At 41.7% G+C, this 20931-nt stretch overlaps 1 protein-coding gene across 1 annotated transcript; it reads left to right on the forward strand.

The window, feature by feature from the left end:
• Positions 1 to 280: 280 nt before the first annotated feature.
• Positions 281 to 10770, forward strand: SUMO1 (small ubiquitin like modifier 1). The gene is given in 6 exon segments (XM_037396439.1): positions 281 to 442; positions 5606 to 5680; positions 6922 to 6951; positions 6953 to 7000; positions 8788 to 8859; positions 9765 to 10770. Coding segments are annotated over 6 exon segments (336 nt in total). The 5' UTR covers positions 281 to 430; the 3' UTR covers positions 9864 to 10770.
• The last annotated feature ends 10161 nt before the right edge of the window (positions 10771 to 20931 follow it).

The raw sequence follows: 20931 nt of genomic DNA on the forward strand, positions 1-20931 counted from the left end.
TGACCCGGCCCGGCCCTCCTAGGCAGGGCAGGCGGCCGCGCAGACCCTGCTTTCGGGGGCTGGGCATAACCCCCCTACCTGCCCCTCTCTGGGGCTGCCGTTAGGTGCTCTCCCGCAGCCGGGCCTCTGTAGGCCGCCGCCGGCGGGCCTGGCCCCGGGGCGCGCTGCGGCCTGGCCGCCTCTGGCGGGCCCGGGGCGGCGCGGCGAGCCGCGGGCGGTGGCACCCCCTCGGGGGTGCGGGGGCTCCGGGGCCGAAGGCGGTGCCGGGGCGGGCTGGGAGGAGCCGGCGGGCCGCGCCGGGCGGGAAGTGAGCTCAGGCGCACAGGAAATCCCGCCCGCGCCGCGGCCTGTGTTTGCGCTGCGGGCAGAGAAAGGAGCGGAGCGCCTGCAGCGGCCCAGCCGAGCCTGCCGCACGCAACGGGGCCGAGCCATGTCTGACCAGGTACGGGCGCCACCGGCCTCGGGGGGAGCTGCCGCCGGCGCGGGGGAGGGGGCGGCGGCAGGCCCCGCAGCCCCGCGGGCGCAGGAGGAGCTGCCTGCGCTCTCCCCGCCCCCCCTGGCTGCCGTGGGGCAGCCCCGGCCCGGCCCGGCCCAGCGCGCTGCGAGGGGCGGCGGGGGGCCGGCGGGGCCGCGGGCGCTGGGAGTGACGCTGCCTTCAGTGAGGGGGCGGTGTGAGGGGGTGCCAGCCTCCGGCTGCCGCCAAACTCTGTCGCCCGCCCCTTCACTCTCCCCGCCCTTATTTAATCCCCCTGCCCTTTGGCGCGGGGTACGCGGGGCCCGGGGCTCGGCGCCCGGCCGGAGCAGGGGCGACCCCGCGGGGGCCCAGGCCGGGATCGCTGCCGGGGCAGCCCTGGCCCTGGAAACACGGGAGTGCAGCGAGGGGTGAGCCGTGCTGCACAACTGCTGTTTGCTTTCATTTTCCATTTCCCAGGTGCGTGGTAGGATGCTCTTTCCCCGCAGCAGGCTTTGTGCGGGTTGGGCTAGACCTGCCGGGTCCTCTGTTTGCCTTAGGAATGAATGCAAAGGGGGGGTGGGGGGAGACGGGGACGACACGAATGTAAGAAAGACACCAGTCTGTCTTAGCTGAGCATTGCTTGCCTGTATTAAACACTTCGCCCTTCACCAAGATTCTGTCCTGCCTTCGCTCCTTGAACATCGTTAATGTCCCCATCTAATTCTGGCTTCTCAACGGGGGACTCGGATCCTTACTTCTACCCTAAGTTCCTGGCTGGCTTGCTGTGGTGTGTATACAGTCCTTTGCTTACAACTACTGCTTTAGGCTATGTAACCTGCTGGTGGAAAGTTAAAACAGCATTCCGATTTTAATTTGCGTTCTGTTTTGCTTTATTTTTCATACTGCCTTCATATGGCACTGTTTTCTAACTTTGTCATGATGATTTGACTTTGGAAAAAATCGGTGTCGGTATCTACAAATGTTTCTTGCAGGGCTGTGAAGTCGAGAGTAGTACTAGTGCCAGCCGTGAAATTAAAAGTACCCAGAGACAAGGCTAAGCTTAGTATCTACGGTGTCTGCTTTGAGGAATAGCCTTGATAGATTATGCCCCGTGAATAGAAACCATCGCTACATGCGCTGGTGGTCTGCCTCCCCGCCCCCGACTTTCAAGCACGATGCAACTGCTGGTGAGGATGGTGCCGCTGTTTGTGTCTGCAGAGTGGCTGCTGGGAGCACAGCTCTCGCTGGTACCCATTAGGACATGTTTCCAGTGTAGTAAAATACGTGAAAGTGACTGCGGTTTAAAAAAAATAAATAAATCTGAACTAGATTTTGTAGATTGATCTTCACGTGACCTGCTCTGTAGCTGTCTGCATCTGTGAACCAAGGCATGTTTTAACACATAGCAGCTTTCATTAATTCCTTCTCCAGGCAAGAACACATACATGTTTGTTCTCTGGGACTGCTTGAAGTATGTAAAATTCATTGTGTGTGATAAGCTTTTTTGGATACATAACTTAAAGGTTTTTGAATAAGAACCTTGATTATTTTTTTTAATGGATAAGCTAAACATTGTTATATGTTGTGTCATTCACTTTGGGGGGGACTGTGCAACAAGAGCTAAGCAGATGCTTAAGTAACAGTACAGGATACAGTAGTGATTTGCTGTAAACCTCATTGCTCTGTTTATCAATCCTACAGGAATAATTAGATTACCCAAACTTGTAGATTTCTTACAGTGTCTTTCTTTTTGACTCTATAATTAAGATGACATAATTTTTCACCAATTATGATAATTTTGGCTTGTCTTTTTAGTATAAAGACACATACTTGATTTAGTTACTTTATTTCCAATAGAAAATTAACTTTTATGATAAGTAAAATTAGTTGCAAGAAGGTCATATGTCAAAAAACACATGGCCTCTTGGTGGGTTCTAGGCAGAAACAAAAAAAATTGGTTTTCCACTCTAGGGTCTCACGCTTATTTTGCTTTTGTGGAATCTACATGCTGCATTTTATCTGTTCATGTACTACTAATAAAGAATGCTATAGTTTGTATGCGTTTTTCCATTCCTATAACAAACGTAAGAGTTTATTTGCTGTGTTAGGAAGTGTGTTGTAGTCCTATTCGTCTAGTAAATTTGTGGGTTTTGTTGTTGGTTTTTTTTAAACATTATCTGACATGTGCTGAGTGTAGGACTTTTTTTTTAAAACTTGGACATTGAAGTTTGAGCACTTCAGAAAATTGGAGGAGGAAACTTGCAATATATTGCTGAACAATATTTGTTTTGTGTTTTCATTAGCTGTAATAGCAATACCAGTGTGTTTCCAAGAAACTTTGGGTGCTTTTTACGGTCATGAATTTAATGTTGATATATAATGTGAAGACAGTACTAGGAACCTTGTTCTGTTCTATTTAGAAAACCGAGGAATGAAGCCTTTAAAACTTTAGGCATCTAATGAAAAGTTAAACTTGGAGTGTTGTGGTATTCCTGTTCTGTTTGTACAGTTTTTTGTTGTTTGTGTTTTTTTTTTTAATGTACTGTTTCATGAGATACCCTAAACGCCAGTTCTTTTCATGGTTCAAGTAAAAGTCTGGAGGCTTGCTTGGAGATTGCTGATCCAGGATTTTGTTAGTGAATGCTTGTAGTTTAGTAACTTTGCAGTCTCCTTGCTTTCTTGTTCTTGAGTGTTTTTGTGTTGGCTTTACCATTTGGCATTGAATGGCAGTAGTTCACTGAGAAAATGCAGGGAGCCTGTTTCAGACTTGCTGGGTCTTGTTATGTTCTGATTTGAAATATTTTGTGCTTTTTTTAAGCTTCAGTTATTGGCATTGTCAACATTGATTTGATCTGATTTCTCTTCTCCTGAAATTGCAGCTCTGTTCACTCTTGTTTTGTGGGTGAGAAGCTGCTGGGGCTTTAAACAAGCATCTTTATGGTATGACGTTTCAAGACTCCAATTCCCTCTGCTTTTTCTACTGTTTGCTGCTTCTCCTATTTGTTTTTAGTACTAGAGCCCTCTTTCCCTGAGGTAGGAATCAAACTCTTAGAATCATTGCTTTCCACTCTAGTGGCCAGAGGCACTGTCACAGTAGCAATGATGATTTGTCATACCTTGTACAAGATGATTTGAAAGTGAGTAGGTAGATCTGTTACAATGCATAGAATTAATAAACTACTACAAATGCTTCTGTGCTGTGCCATTTCGTTCTATGCAAAGTAAATTAAGACAGTGACTGACTCTGAAATGCCATGTAAAAGGGACAGTATGTTCTTAATCTTCCAGTGATAGCAAAACAGGAGATAGTTTTGAAGTTACATGCTTCAGACCTGTAGAGATCTGGTTCTCTTTGATTCTGAAGGTTGTAATCCTGCACATGGAAAATAAAATGCTGCTTGTGCAAGTTAACAGAACAAATCACAGGTTCTTGGTTTCTTTCTCTTTTTTAGTCGGGAGTCGGAAACACGTATATATTATTCCTGCAAATAGTCCCAGGAAGTTAAAGTTCAGATATGTTAGAAAGGGAAGAACTGGTGGGGAGCACAGTGCTGTGACTGTGTACCAGTGAAGGACTCCTTTCACACTTCAAAAGGTGACTTGCTTGGAGACCTGAGGCTGAGTGTCTGGTTTCTTGAAAGCTTGGGGTCAGTTTTGGGGTTTGAGCTTGAAGGGGCTGATGAATCAGTCCCAGCAGTCCAGGTTGTGCCCCAGGTGGGCATAAAAAAAAAAAAAAGTATTCAAACCAGCTGTATTCTCTGGCTCATACTTTTTTGCTGTCACAGAAAACTGAATAGATCTGGCTTGAGGCAGAGTGAGTCAAACTGATGCAAAAGAACACTTCCTCTCTCTTTTTTTCCCTCCAGACCTGAGACTGGTACAGATAGGGCAGGTGTTCGCAAACTTTCCCCTCTGTCCTTCCTTGAACTTTTTAACATTCAAAGAAGTTGTGCATGTTTAACCTCTGTAAGGAAAAAGTAAATGCCCTGAAAAGCTTGTCTGCTATTTTATCTGGAGGTAGAGACCTATCTGGATGGACTTAATATGGAAGGTTAGTATGGTTTTGGCATTTGATCCTAAAGTTCGAGTCCACCCATAAAAGGATATTTCTGTATACTCAGCAAAGTCCCTTTGGGGCTGGGAAAACTTATGTGGTAGGCACCTGTATATATTTACTTATTTGTCTACTATGTTAAGCAATAAATACAAAAGGAAGATTTGAAATGTGATTAGCAGGGATCCTTGTTTCTGACTACTTGGGAAGATTTCTTCATCGAGCACCATCTGGACCTGAAGGCAGCATCTGTGTAAATCCCTTTGTGCTGCAGTGGAACATAACTAAAGGCCTGGTCAGAATATGTATTGACAGACAAGAGATGGGGTTAATAAGACAAGTGAGAGATCATGTATTATCTATTGGCAGCTAACATGAAAACTTGATGTCCTTAATTCATGTATTTATCTAACATAAACACTTAAACCCTTTTGATAAGCTTTAGTGCTCGAGTTGTTGAATCAAATTTGCCTTGTACAGTTCTTGTTCTGGAAAGACATTAAAACACTATGGTTCTTTAGAATGGCAACTTTTAAGAATTGTGGTCTTAAAACATGTGAGAAGGAAGCTGTTACTTGATGATGTTTTGTTGTTACAGAAAAGAAGGTGGCTGACCATCCTTTTGAAAGTCGTGACTACTGTTGATGCAGTACACTGAAAAATGTTTGCATGGTTCACCCTACATTGATAGTGGTCATAGGTGCTTTCGGTTTACTCTCCTCATTATGGTTTTTTTTCCTGTAAAATATTGAGCCTCTTAGTTTGCTTCCTGTATTATTCTTTTTCAGTCTGTTTGTTGACCTTGAGGTAGTGGTATAAAATCATGCTTCTCATTTTTGCTTCTGTCATCTATTTCCAAATGATCCTTCTCTCATCTCTTACGTTCTTCATAGTGTTTCTCTTCTGTCATTAATTCAACTTTTCACAGACAGCCTTTCATAATACTATATTGCAGCTGTTTTCACACATAGAAAGGAAGAAATAAGGTGCCTTGGATATTCTGATTTCTTGTAATAGAGGATGACAGCTGTCATACTGTCCAGTCAAAATAAAAACGTGCTGAACTGATCAGATTTTTTTAAATGTTTTTTGTGCAGGAAGCAAAACCTTCAGCTGAGGACTTAGGAGATAAGAAAGAAGGGGAATACATTAAACTTAAAGTCATTGGGCAGGTGAGTTTTTACATAATTATTTGTGGACGTTTCGTGGAGGTGTGAGGTTTTTGTATTGTAGAAATGAACAAATGCAAGTTGCTACTTCCAGTTCTCCAATGTGGATCCTCCCCTGCTATAAACTACTTGGCAATTGCCAGTAATGTGTGTTAGTGTACTCTCTGGTGTGGTTTTTTAAAAGCTTGAGTAATTTATCCCTATGACTCAGGGTTTGGTCAGTGTGATCCCCGTCCTAAAACTAGGGGACCTGATGCATTGAGGGGTTAGTTATCCAAGGGATACTGAATGAAATACAGGACAAAATCAAAAAATCAGGTCTTTAGAGTGCATGTAGTACACCAAATATGAAGTCATTTTTTCTTGAACAGGGATAGGAAGAGGATTCTCTTGGCTGACGTGTTGATAGATGTGAATGGTGGATTGTAAGTCCAAATTCAAGTTGTTGGGATGTGAATGTTGAGATCTTTCTTGAACAGAAGTCCTCTGTGCAAAGAACCCCTAGCTCATGTGATTTAACTCAGTATTGTTTATTGGCACCGTTGCTGTGCTATGACTGGAGATGGTTGACTTAAAAGTAGGACTAACACAAACTAGCTTACCTCTTGCTGCTTTAATCGGCATGATGAGAACACATGCAAAAGCTGAATATGACCCACGTGCTTTTTGCACAAACCTCTTGCAGTCTCTTTTATCTGTAGCCATTTTGACAGTTGTAGTTACTTGGAAGCACTATAGAATAATAAGACCTAAGATTCCTCCTTAGGTTAGTGTTGTGTTGCCAAGTGTATCTGTATCCTAACTTCTACATAATTACTGTAACTGAACAAGGTTTTATATATATTTGAAGTGCAAGCTTTAACTTGTCTCTTGGAATCTTAGAGCAGAAGTCCCTGCATATGTATGTTTGTATTTTGTAAGTACATCAGCTGGGTAGATGGAAGCACAGGCTGAACCATGTATGGTTTTAGTACTTTTAAATCCAATCTCCATAGTGAACCTAAAGCTATACTATGCCATCTGTTTTAAAACTGAGCTTCCTGTGGAAGTGCATGATGAATTTAGTGACTGATAAATCATCCTGGAGGTTCATGTTATGATGCATCAAGATATATGCATGGTGATAGTTAAACTGCATTCCGTGTTAGTTTTATGTAAATTTTTCTTAATGAAAGTCTTTAAATTGGCATAGATAAAGCAAGCATTACTGCAAAGAAAGTAACTTTTTCTTTTCTGGTCCGTAGGACAGCAGTGAAATTCACTTCAAGGTGAAATATGACAACACACCTCAAGAAACTCAAAGAATCATACTTCAAAGGACAGGTTTTGTGAAACAATGATGATTCTCCTTAAAAAGGAAATAGAAACGCCAAACACTCAGCTTTACTTTTCTCAGTGTTCTTTCAATAAGGACATTTGTTGAGACATTGAAGCTTCTGTCTAGTACCAGCGGACGGGTGTCTGGACAGTACAAATATAATGGATCTCCTAATTTTTCTGACAAGTAAAGGTACTTCTGTTTAAGATGGTTGTGATTTGTAGTAAGTTAAAATTACTGTTTGAAAATATGTAGTGGCTGCTCAGAAAACATAGACATTACATTTTAAAATGCCCAGTGCATGCTTTTATTGCTGTGAATCTTCTGTCGCCAAGTGAAATTCTTTAAAGCTGTAGAATACCTGCAGCTTAGGATTAAGAGGCAGCTTTAGGCATTGTTACAGCCATTAATGTGGTGATTGATTAACACTAGCTATTATGCTCTAAGTTAAAGAAATATACAACATTAATTGTGTAGGTAATATTAACTACTGTTACAGAACAAAAATGAATTTTCACGTCCATGTTCTGTGGCAGATACTGTGGGTTCACTGCTACTATTTCCAGAAGCCCTGGCCTAGTTTACCCCCAGCTTTGGGGACAGATGCCTTGCGTGGCCTTTTCTTGAGTAACTGTGTTGGAATGTTCGCTCAGGAGATACAAGAATAATAGGTTGGGTTTTTCTAATACCTGAGACAAGTTGAACTTGTTCAGTTGAATGTTCTTCTGTAGAAAGTGTTCTTTTTATGATCCTTCTGGAGTAGGGGAAAGGAAAGATCAAACACCCAGTATGTGTTGGTATCCAAATGATTAAAATTGTGATTCTATGAAAAACATGAACTTTTAAAATAAGATTTTTGGAAATAGTTCATGCAGCCATCTTATTGACTGATGAAAATGCATTTGTGTGGAATATTTTTTTTTTTAAGAAAGAAAATTGTTTGAATGAACACAGCTGTATTTGTGTCCTGGGCTGAATTCTGGAGTCTGTGATTTCCTTCATCGGCAGTCAATATGTTTTTTGGTGTCAGGCAGCCTTTCTTTGGTAAAGAGACCATGAACGCTTCTTCCAAGGTGGCCGGAGTGATTGTTGGAACAGTGTGAAGAGCTGCTCTTTCCTATGAATTTTTCTGCCTAGCTATTTGCAGGCAATATTTGAGATCTCATAGATGCACAAACCAGGTCATATTTCACTTGTGTGTCTTTTGCTCATAACTTGAAAGGGAAGAAAATGATGAGGTGTCTGAATAATACAGAAGTATTATTCTTCTGTAACACAGGCACGCTGTACAACAGATGTACTGCAACTTTGTTCACCATTGGTATGCTCCTTTCTCTCTGTTTGAATGCTGTTCCTTGTTTTCCCCCTCAGCTCTGCTCTTTCTTTCCCCCATTTTTTGCATCACGTATGCATCACGTTCCTCCTGTTGTCTTAGGATCTTTAATAAGGCTGATATGCAATTCAGAAAAAGACAGCACCTTCATGTGTAATGTTGTCTTGGAAGGGAGGATGTAGTCAGTACTTTATAAATAAACATAAAGACAAGAAAAAAAAGCTACGGAAACTTCCAAGTTGTTGAGCTAGAACTCCAGTGAGACTTTGGAATAAACATGCATTTCAGCACCGTTGTGCTCCTTGAATCACTTCATAGCTTACCTGGTTGCCGCAAAATAGCTGAGCTCCTTGGTTTTGACTTTCAGGTGTGTTTTTATTAAAATTGTTTTTCTTGTAAATCTGTACAAGTTTCAGTAAGTGTTTTTTTTTCCCTTTTACATCTGTTCCTTTTTCTCAGGGTGTTCCAATGAATTCACTCAGGTTCCTCTTCGAGGGTCAGAGAATTACTGATAATCATACCCCCAAGGAGGTAAGTTTCTTTCTAGAAAGTGTTAAGTAGTTCACTGGAGAAATTAAATATCAAATTGGTTAGTTTCTCTGTTCTGCTAAACTGTTAACCAGAATAAAGGTGCTGCTTTAAATATAGCCAACTTTCTGACTATATTTGTCTAACTAGTATCTTTAATAAGGCTGATTGGACCTTCATGTGTAATGTTGTCTCAGAAGGGAGGGTGTAGTCACTGTTTACCCTGGGGGGAGGGAAACCCTAAGTGAACTTCCCAGTTGTTGAGCTAGAACTTCGGTGTGACTTTGAAATAAATATGTATTTAGTTCACGTTTATTAGATCAAAGTGTAAATAAACAGAAAATGGGTTACTTCTGCTGTCCAGTGACTTCCACCAATTGTTACAGCAAAGCAGGAGGAAACACTGTTATAATAATGACCTTCTGAAAGTCTAAGAATTGTGTACTGTGGAACTGAAAAAAGTTACCGTCTTTGAGGAACCGTTGTAAGCAGGCTTTGAGTTGCAAGCTGTAGGTTGTGGCTGTATTGTGAGCTAGTCGTGTGCTATATCTCAATTCCGTGGCTGTACAGCTGATGTGTTCACGTGATGTTGGTTATGTGCATCTGTTGCCAAGAAGGGATTTAGAGAAAGGTAAAGCTGAGCAACTTCCAGGCTGATGTGTACTGCTCCACAAGCAGATTAGACCTCACAACAGGCTTTTGCTTTGACTGGGATGTATCAAACTGAAGGAAGAGGACTAAAATCATGAGTGTTGGCTGGTGAGATTGAAACAACCTGACATTGTTTCACTCTTTGTTGAATTGTGGTGGGACAGAGGAAGAAACCGTGTATAACTTGTCTAGGACCCTGCTCCGACTCTGTACACCAGATTTATAACAATTAATGCTGTTTTTCTCTGTTCTCACAGCTGGGGATGGAGGAGGAAGATGTGATTGAAGCTTATCAGGAACAGACGGGGGGTCACTCAAACAGTTTAGATCCTTCTGTTTGTTTTCTTCCCCCTTAATCCTTTTTTATTTTAAATAATAGTTCTTTTGTAATGTGGTGTTCAACACTGAATTTTGAAACTGGCACCCCATCTCTGGGAGTTTTCTTTTCAAGCGTCTGGTATTTTGATTCCCGTGCTCATTATACACTATTGTTTGTTTTCATTGTGCTGAACTTTTGTGAACCAGCTCTCAGCCTTGCTTCCCTCTTCCCTTCTGCCCTCCCCCTTTAGCAATACATGTACACACATGCATTTGTATGGTTCACTGGGTCTCGTGCATTCGGGCACGGAAGGCTGTAAAATCTGCCAGGTGGGCGAGTGTTCTTAATGACTTCCATATCTGCCCTGAAGTTTTGATGTGTGACTGTTTCACTCCTGGACTATAACTTTCAGTGCGAGATGAAGTTTTTCAGAGAACTAAACTGTGGAGAAATTGTGTATCCATAACTCAGAGCTATTTTGCTTAAATTGTGCTGATGGCCCAATGAAGAAGATTACCAAGTTGGAAATGGAAAAGCTAGAACTGTTGTCATCTGTACCTTGCTCCAGAGATGGCTTTGCTGAAGACATAAAATTGAAAACCCTATGATTCTTAAATCTTGCCAGAAGAGCCCAGAAGCATTTTAACTTCATATAGCAATTAGTACATGCAGGTATTCATGCAAGAATGTTCACAGCAGACAACTGGTGTTACTTTGACACTCTTGTTTGTACATTTTGGCCTGGGACGTGGGTTTTGAATGGACATTGTCTGTACCAGCTTCATTTAAAATAAACAAGAAAAACAATTTTATAAACAACTTGCATTTTCTTTTCAAGTGTTTGGAAATGAGCAAAACCAAAACCAGGTTATAATTAGGGTATGCTTTTCAAGTAACTATGTTCAAGCCAGAAAAAAATTGTGCTCTGTAAATATACCTCATTTTTTAAAAAAAAAAACAACAAACTTTTTTCTACTTGCCCCAGTAAAATACTTTATCTGTGTGGTTTGCAGCTGACTATTTGAGACTAATAGCTGTTCCTTTTCTTGTTGGAGAATATCCACATACAGTTACATACAGCTTCACTTCATGACACGAAGTTAAACTGCAAAGCAGGTTGGAAGGAAATACGAAGATGGTTTTTTAATGTCTGTTTCATATGATCATGGTACCATTAAATAATCTCTCTATGGATGATATGGAAGTGTCTCATGATAGTTCATCCGGCATCATTGAGGGTCCACTTCATGTTCTACCTAATTGCAGTTCTCAAATGGTCACTTGAGAACATGTTTGCAGGATATGAAAGCTGAGATGGAAGGTATAGGCAGAGTAGTGTGTGTGGTGAGATTTCTTGCACTGTCCCTGCTTCAGCTTTTCTGCAGGACAATGGGACTCATTTATGGTTAGTAAATTAAGTTCGCTATGAATGCCAGCTCATTAAAGACGTTTTAGTACTGGCATACTTGGAAGAAATTACCAGTTTTTGGATGATTACTTTTTTTTATGGCACTTGCGGTAAAGCTAGAAATGCATTTTCTTTCATGCTGTTTTTTTGTGTCCTGTTTCTGATTAGTAATACTCTTGTGTACACGTAGTTTGCACCTAAGCAATTTTTTTAAAGATTAAAATTTTTGTTTACAAAATGTCAGAATATGGGGTTTTCTTGAAGTGTTCTATGTAATTAATTCTTAGGGGGAAGAGGGATTGCACTGTGCTGTAGAACCAACGTGGCTTCTTTTGCACTTACTCCGCTTGCATTTTTTAGAATGCTAAATATATCTGCTCAGAATACCAGAAATAAAACAGCCTTGTGATTATCTATAGCTCTCTTCTAATTTCAATTTATATAATCGCTTGTTAGTAGACAAATTCCATTATTCTTTCTGTAAATTAGGAACTGAGGTGCAGGGGATTGTAGTTTACTCTGCTCACTCTGGAAGCTGAAAGTGGAGCTGAGAAGTGAATCCAGATCCCTGGGTTACTCAGTTGCTTCACCAACTTTCTTTGCTTCTTGCTGTTCCCAATCTTTTTTTATGCTCATTTATATTGGCTTACTAGTTAAAGCACTGCATTTAGTTCTCTTGAGATTGAGGAGGGTTTCCTGCAGAATGCAGCTTCAGTAAGGTGAAGCTCAAGGGGAAGATTTCTTTCTGTTGTGTAACCTTGTCCTAAAATACATCTCTTTATAGAAGAGTGGATGTGGTACCACTGAAACTGATTTGACCTTTTTCTCAGATTTGTAAAGCCTCAAACTGCTAGTGCCTCAACAGAACTGCTGGTCTAAAGCAACGTCTGTACTGTTATAACTTGATGGAATGGTAATGACAGGAAAACTGTACTCTGCCTCAAAGATTAGTATTCAGAGCTTCATGTAAAATGAGTGCTACACAGATGCACTAGTACCCTTTTTAAGGAAGTTCATTCTTGGAAGTTGTACATGGAAATAAAACCTGAATTTCTGAAGTCAAGCAGTAGACAAGAGTTGAATTCCCTTAATTTCTCTGGAAGAACTAATACTTCTCAAAGAATTTCTTTTGGAAAAGATGGTCTGGAGTGGAATTTCTAAGCCGCTCATAGCTTTGAAGTACATGACTGAAATTCAGGTTGGCCTTCATATGTTGGAGAAAACCAGGAAATAATCTTTTTTTTCCTCCTGCAATTTTTCTTTTTTATGTCATTACCTGTATATTAGAACAATGAGTTCAGCTGTTGATGGTGGTTTTATGCGGTTAAAAAAAGTGGTGGTGGAGAATGAACACTCTTCACTGACTCAGTTATGCAGTAGGAGGTGGAAGCTAATCCTTATTTCTAATTATGAAATTAATATATTTAATATGCACTATAGTGGCATATAAAAGCTGTATTGCTAAGTGCTTTACAAAACTATCAGTCTCAACAGCTTTCTTAAAGCTGATGTGTTTAAGGATTTATGCATTCTTTTAAATGTAAAGATGTTTACGTGATCATCTATTGACAAAAGAGATTGTTTTGAAGTTAAATGTGTAAGTGTTGGTAGGATTTGGACTTCCATTAGGATGCCAGATAATGCTACAACTTGGTCTGCCATGAAAATTTTACTAAACCATGTATGTTTTTAGAGGCACTACAACCTGTGTATTCGTTTTAGCTTTTCCTACTTTAAATAGAAATTATTTTAAAGACTACAGTACTAACATATCTGAGCTGACCTGCACATCTGTATGTGCTTTGAATTACTGCTGTTCAGGTAAATTTTCTTAAATGAGAATATCGGCTTCTGAGGCACCATACAGAGAGCTATAGGAATTATGCAAGCTGGAAGTAGTGTAAACTGGTTTGTTTTGCTTTAGAACCAGTACTTAATGCATACTTAATTTAATGAAGTTCAGCTTAAATTTAGAGACCGCAAAATTTGATTACTTTTCTCCACAGGAGACTCTACAGGAAACTGTAATATGACTGGGATCCACAAGTGTTACATTTCTGTTAGATAATATTGGAGAAGCAGAAAATGAGATTAACCAGGGAAGAAATGTTCCTATCTTGCTATAGTTTCTCTGATGTCATCTTATTGTTGAATCTGAAATTAGCCTTTTCTTAAACAGTAGCACGTTTATTGCAATTTATTGGTTTGGGGGATTCCTCCAAAAGTCCACACTGAGGTCTTCATACCTTTCTGTAAACTGATAGTTTCACTGTTTTCTCTCTTAACACAAAATGGACCATCTGGCACCTCGGATCTGTCTGGATTCATTTCTACTGGCTGATGAAACATAAATGGCTTTACTTGCTGTCAATAGGATGTACACACAGACTACTATTGCAGTCTGGGAAATTAGATTTGTAAGTGAGAGTAGCACCTGTCCTGAAAAGGCAACTGAAAGAGTTCACTGCAATGACCCATTCATTCCTGGCACCAAGTATTTTCTTTCTTTCATATGGTTTTCAGGCCTAGCTTTTCAAGCAGCTGAAAGTAAGAAAACTCCATGGATGAGGAACATCTGGAGCGTGTTCTAGTCTGGTAGCTTCTATTAGTAGTGCTCATTGGAACTGCAGAGGATGTTGCAGATCTGCTATTTGTCTGTGAACAGTGTTAATAAAGCAGATTGCAGACAAAGGACAGAATTCCTCCTTGGGTTAGAAAGCTGAAACTTTAACTTGAAAGCTACACGCTCTGTGAGCTGGTTCACTGACAGTTTCTTTGACTTTGCCACAGTGCATACAGTGCCTTCGGTGACACTGAGCCTGGACAGGAGACTGGATTTCCCCCCAGGAGTTGACTTTGAGCAAGGTTTGGAATGGGTTGGGGAAGAAAATATGGCTTATGCTAATACCTTGTTGTGGGCCAGTATGTTTTGTCACAGCAGTATGAATAGAGCAAGAAGGAGATAGTTATTACTGCTTAGCCATAGTTACTGTGTATCTTCTTACTCCTGATAGTGCTTTGTGGCTCAAAAATTGATGTGGGCTTCCCCCTTAAGAAGGCCTATCATGCTATTTGCAGTGTTGTAGGATGTGGTATACATCCTACTAGTTCCTGTCTCCTGAGGTGCTGTAGGGATCGTTCAGGAAGCACGTGTGCTGGAGTCTGCGCCGATGGATTGTGTAAAGGTAATCATGGTTTCAGTTGGGTGGGGAAATCTAGTTGGGTTTTTTTTCTGTAGTGTAGATAGGTGTTACAAATTCTAAAATAGCTAAAGACTATGGATATGATGTATGTGAATTGCTGATAGAATTTGGGGAAACATAGGGAAACTGGTTAAATAGCAAAAGAACTGCATTGTGTATGGGAATTTGAATTGAAGGCAGCTTAACTACTGAGGTACTGATGCTGCTCTTCAATGTTAACTACACTGACAGAACTCCTGACTAAAGTATTTTTGTATAGACTAGCACTAGGTGTAAAGATGTATTATTATTACTGAGAAAAAAAACCTTTCACTTCTTAATAGCTACATACCTGATTAAAAACTCTGCTTGTGTTTTTGGCTTCCTCTAGAACTAATCTAGCATCTTCCTCTTTTCTTCATTTGCTCCTCAGCCTCATACCATGTCTTCTCCCAGTTTCTTCTTCCATATTCTAGGTGTTCTTCTGCCATCTCCACCAGCTGCTGGTGTTCTAACCCCATTGCACCTTCTTTCTGTCTGCATTTTTCTGCCTCTTGGAAACAGATCACCAACAACTATTAGTTGCTCACATACTTCCTATTTAGGAAATAATTTTTTCATCCATTAGCAATAGAAAGAAAATACTGTTATACTGACATTACAAGTATTTAATATTGGGTTCAAACACATGGATTTATCTTAAATTGTAGTTGGGTAATTATTTTTTTTTAATATGCTTGGCATTCAAGTTTTCAAGCCTTCTAATAAATAGTTGCAGAGGAATGTCTGGGGTTTTTTTTCCAGCTGTGGTTACTGGGGTTCAGGCTTTCAGAAAACGTGTATAATGGAAACATCAAGAAATGAACAGATGTAGCATGAATGTTGTTATTGCTAGCATCTTGTGCAGTTGCATCGTAGCTTGGCTGTGGAAATGCCCTTCAGGCTGCAGGGACTGGAAGAGAGGACTTTGGTCACCACATCTGTTTAACGGATGAGGAGCAGCTGAGGGTACTGCAAGTCTGGGAGGGTGTCACACATAGGCTAAGTCTGTGTCCTTACCAGAAATCATCCATTCAGATGAATTGTCTGCAGCTAAAGTAAGCATTAGCCTTTCTATAGACCACCTGCTCCTTCTTGTTCTGGCTGTCTCTTCTGGAGCTGCCAAAGCTTTCCATGATAATCCTCCTGCTGCTGCCAAGTACATTCTTGGCCTGCTTTCTCTAATTGTGGCTTCTTTGCTGCCTCCTCCTCCTGGTGCCTTCATCTTCTTATAGTTTCTGTTTCTGTAATAAATGATTATTAATTGCTATAGCAATGCTGGGTTTGCTGAACATTCTTGCCAGAAGAGCAGGTTCTAGCCCAAATTGCTAAGCAGATTGCCAAAGCGGAGAGAAATTAGAATAGAGAACAGGTGCTGGTTAGTAGTATTTGACCTATGCCTGGTTAGTTCTGCAAATTAGTATTAAAAAAATGTACTGTCTACTTTCCTTCACACTGTAAGGCCGTGAAAACCTGAACTGTAACTTTTACATGTGTGCTTTTGAGGAGGATGTGTGAGGACTATGGGATATAGGTACACAGCTTACGTGAAACAAGAAAGTGGAGACAAGGGATGGAGGAGAGCACCAGGATGGCTAGGAAAGTTCAGAGAACAAGAGCTGGAAGAAAAAATTGGAATGCATCTTTGTGGATCAAGAACAAAATCCCAGAACAAAACCCCAACCTATGCAACAAGCAAGGAGGCAATGGTTTGGCAAAGTCTTTGGCTGAGATTTAGGTGTGAATGGAATGGTGGTCAAAATAGGCTATTTTTGCAGGAGGACTTGCACTGAGAGTAAGGAGCATGAAAGAAAGACAAGGCATTCATGAAGCGATGGAATAGTCTCCTTATTTTGGGGAAATGGAAGTTAAGGTAAAACAAACTAAAGGTCTTCTGTTCCACTGAGTGCTGTTTAAGATAATTTCTGAAGTAACTCAGGGTTTTCAGTCCAGCAGTTTGACTTGAATGCCTACTTGCTTTTCCTGAAAAAGAGTTGAGTAGGACATTGCGCTAATCTCGAAAAATGCTTTATAAGTCAGATATTTCCTTTCTTTTCACCCATTTGATCAAAACATGCTACTCCCATAAACCAGGTTCTTACAGATGCCTGTGACCAGGCGGATACCCTCCGAGGTGTTCAGTCGTTTCCAGGTAGGCTGCAGCTCTTCAAAATCACCCAAGGAGGTCGCTGTTCTCCCCAGTAAATACTATTTTTGATGAAAAAGTGCAGCAGAAGCAAAGCAATGAGATTGTGTCAGAATGTGTTGTTTAGTGTAAGCAGAATATTTCAAAAGGTGAATAGAAATGTGATCATTATATTACACCAGAGCTTCTTTCCGATACTGAAGGGGTTTCCAGAGCTTTGCCTTAAGTATTTGGTGGTTGGGTTTTTTTCCTCTAAAGCTATGTCAGCAGAGTTAAACAGCAAAAGTGCTCTGACTGCATTTTTTTTTTAGCATAAAATTCTTGTATCATTAAGGAATAACCTACATTGCTATGATATGTCTTTTATAATCATGTAGCTGTAACCGTGCTGAGGTTTTTGAACAAGGAAAATGCTCAGTAGTGGTTTTCGTGCTATATGGAAAGTGTGAAATATAATCTTCATGAACTCACTGTAAGCTAGGTACAATTGGTTGAAAAACTGGATTTGTTTAATGACTGATTCACTGTCAATACTGATTTTTCATTAATGACTTGGAAAATTGTAATTTTAGGACATACTCAGAATTCAGAGTAACGATAAGTGGATGAAAGTATTAAAAAAAGGAAGTTAAATTAGTAGACTTAAACATAACACTAAACTTAGGAAAACCTAATATGCTGCTAAAAGATGGAACTTTATGTATACACATGCTTCATATGAAAAGGTCTGTGATGTTATCCTCTATTTTGGAATTTCCCCAGGGGTACTGGATCAGTTTGCTGGCGCCTTCACACTCCTCTGTGTTATTAGTCTTCTATTGTATTAGAATATTGTTATGTATATGTTTCTTCATGCTGAAATACTGATGGGTTTGGATTCATATGCTTGGCTGACAACAAGTAAAGACTACAGTAGTTCTGTGTCATGAATCCATTCAAATCTTCCATTCTCAAATGAGAACATTATCCTCACTAACCACATCTTCTCCGTGCTCCTCTGTTGTTCCTTTTCCAGATCTGCCTTCACTTTTTCCACTTGTTCTTCGCTGTTCTTTTTCCATTTGTGTTATTGTTCCTTCCTCTTGTTCTCCACTTGTAGCTGTCACCTTTCTGCCTTTTCTACTCTTACCTTTTCCTGTGTAGATTTTCTCTTCCTGCCATTTTCCAAGAGGAATCTGAACAAGAATATAATTAATAATGTACTTCAAATTGACATTCTGTGAGTGATGGTTTATCTGTTATGAACTGGGATATAAATTCTTGAGATATGCTTTATGTACTTATTAAAGAGATTTAACTTATGTGGGACTTCTGTCACTGTGGCCAGTAGTGCCTGTTTTCTCTATATGGTAAATGTTTTGGGTTTTGGTTTTGTTTTTATTCCAGTAGGTGCTTGCCTTTGTGATATCTGGTGACTCTTACATTAATTTCCTAGTATTTAGTGTCCCAGTATGTTTCTACTTAAGCTGTGTTCTCTGAACCTCTGCTAGCTTCATATTTTCTGCTGTATTTTTTTCTAAATGTTTTGAAGTTGTAACATATGAGGGGGCAGGCACAGGGGTTTCAGCTAATTCCAGAGAAGAGGCCACTCTGAAGAAACAAGTAAAGACTCAAAAAACCTAAAAGTCTGGTAGCTGCTCAGTCAGCTAAAGGATCCCTATGGTGAAGCGGGAAGGTTACAAACAGTTTGTATTTCTCTGGTACTAAACTAGAACTGAGGAAAACTTTTCCAGGAGCTGCAGGGATTGAAGACACAGCTCTGGAGCATACCCGACCAGCCTTTTTACCTTGGTCTGTACTGTCCCTTTGAAAGAAGACAGCGGGGAGGGCTTCGAGGATTTCTTTGAGACTGGTCACCGACTGGGAAGGGCGGACTTTGCTGGCCGCGGGACGGGCGGGCTGGGGGTTGCACGCGCTGCGCCCCTCAGTGCCCTGTGTCCCGTGCCACTTCGCTGGCGCCGGTGTGCTGCTGCCTCTTGCTGTTGGCGGGAAAACATCTCCCGTCAGGCTGAGGCGGGTACGCTGCGTGAGGGAAAGCCTCCGTACTGAAGGGTGAAACAGGGCGTGAACAGGAGCCCGCCTGGGCAAGGGGGCTCCACCTCTGCTAGGGCTTCCTCAGAGGAAGCTCCAGTTAACGGTAGGAAGGACAGCTCTGCACCTGCCTGGCCGGAGGAGGAGGTTGGCTGGGTTAGGTGAGAAACCAGCATGTCTTACCTGTCCCTGGGGAGGATCTGAGGGAGCGGCCTGGTTGTGTGTTGGAGTGGGGAACCGGCTTGGCATCACCTTCAGCCTGGCTGTCCTGGGGTACACGCTGCCCTGGCCTGATGGGAGGTGGGAGCTGCTTCTTTCCTTTCTCTTGTCAAACTAACCTGTTAGAAAGCTTCAAAAGCCTCTAGGAGTGATAGCTTCATCCCATACCTGCCTGTGTGGATGATGCTTAGGCAAATAAAAACCGAAAGAAAGCCTGTTGCTTCGATAAATGCTTGTGGGGGTGGCCTGAGCTCAGTTACACCTGTGCTTGGGGTGAAAAATGAGCTGGGGCTGCTGTGGAGCTCTGCCTGGCATGGGGCAGGCAAAAGGGCCAGGCTCTGTGAGGGGAGGTGCTGCCCTGTGAGGCTGTGGGACCAGCAAAATGAGAGCCAGGGGGCAGGTTCCCCAGTGCCATGCCCTTGGGGGGAGCCCCTTGTGCTGCCCCTCCGAAGGGCTGGGAAGGTGCCTGTGAGGAGAGGGGGCCCAGCTCTCCCTCAGTGCTGGGGCACAGCCACCCTGAGGAGGCAGCTATCTTGTGGTGGTGGAGGCTGGCAGCAGAGCTGCCCTGCTGCAGTAGCAGGCAGAGACATGCTGAGTAAATCTTTGTTCTTGCTTTTGTATCCCTCTTGCATGGGAGTTGCTTCAGTGCACGTCCCTGCCTGCACCCTCAAGCACCATTTCTTGCCTCTGCACCCCCACTGGTCCTGCGTGCTGATGGCTGGGTGACTGTTGTGAGGCAAGTGGCCCAAGCTGGGGGGAGGCCACAGCCATCTTCGTGAGGCTGGTTGTCAGGGAAGTGAGTGTGCTGGCCACAGCCTGTTGGCCTCCAGTCACCTTGCTCTGCCTTGAGCCGTCTCTGCACAGGGCCCTTTTCTTCCCTGTCGCTCTCTTTTGGTTTTCCTGGAAAAACAGAAAGCTTTCCAAACCTTAATATGGCCAAATCACTGTTGCAGTAGTACATTGTTGATCTAAGTCAGGGGTCCTCAAACTACGGCCGGCGGGCCAGATACGGCCCCCCCCTCCACCGGGGGTTGGGGGGAGAAACCAAGCAGCTGCAGATGACTGCCTGCCACTTCATCCGCCCGCCTTGTTTAAAAAGTTTGAGGACCCTTGATCTAAGTGATATGCTGACACTGGGGATGCTGTGGTGGTTGTTCATTCAGGGTACAAATGTTTCAGTCCAGAGGTAAATCTGTTCTTTTTACCATTGTTTTTATATTTGGATTTATGTAATATTTTTGTGGTGAGACAAAGTGTCAGAAAAACTCATGAATAGAATGAAAGTATTTTTTTCATCTAAATCCCATTCTAGGTAAGAGAATTTACGATACGAGTTGGTGACTCTTCATATTAAAACTTTTATTCTTGGTGTTTCGGCTTCTATTCTGTTTCATGCACTTGAGTTAGTCAAATACACCAATAATATTATTTTGAATCTTCATTGTTATGGTCAAAAAGGTGCAACAAATGCATGATCAGGATTGTAGTGAGCTTCAGACAGACAACCTGGGGGAAAACATTAAGACTTCGATGCAGACAACTACTAACCTATAATAAATTATCTCATTCTAACCAATGGTACTGCTGTTCTAATGCTTTCCTAAATGCTAAGGCTCACAGCTGTCTGTCTAGATTAAATGCTCACACTTAGTTTCTTCTGTGGACAAATGGTAGAAGGCCATGACATCCAGCAGAGGGAAGCTGCAATATGAGACAGGTGAGTAGTGAGCTTTGTACTGCCTCTGGCCTGCTGGTTAACTTTGCACAAGTTTAAGTCTGCTGCCTACAGGGTAAGGCCCAACAAAATCCAACTTTCTGTTTTGAAGTACAAACCTAATGCAAACAGGCGTGCCTAAATAACCTCAAACCATGTTTATTGTAAGTGCATGCTTTAGTAGACATGCTTGGGGATTTTTTGCTTTACAGGCATGGTCTAGAGAGAAAAAAATCTAGCTACGGTGTCTGCTTGTTAATACAATTTGTAATCCTTGACTTTTGATATAAAACAAAAAAGAAAAAACCCTCATACTTTAAGTGTGGTTAAAATAATTCTGACTCTTAGTGATGCTTGATATGTCTT

Source organism: Falco rusticolus, chromosome 8 (assembly GCF_015220075.1).
Source record: "Falco rusticolus isolate bFalRus1 chromosome 8, bFalRus1.pri, whole genome shotgun sequence".
Classification (NCBI taxonomy): Eukaryota; Metazoa; Chordata; class Aves; order Falconiformes; family Falconidae; genus Falco; species Falco rusticolus.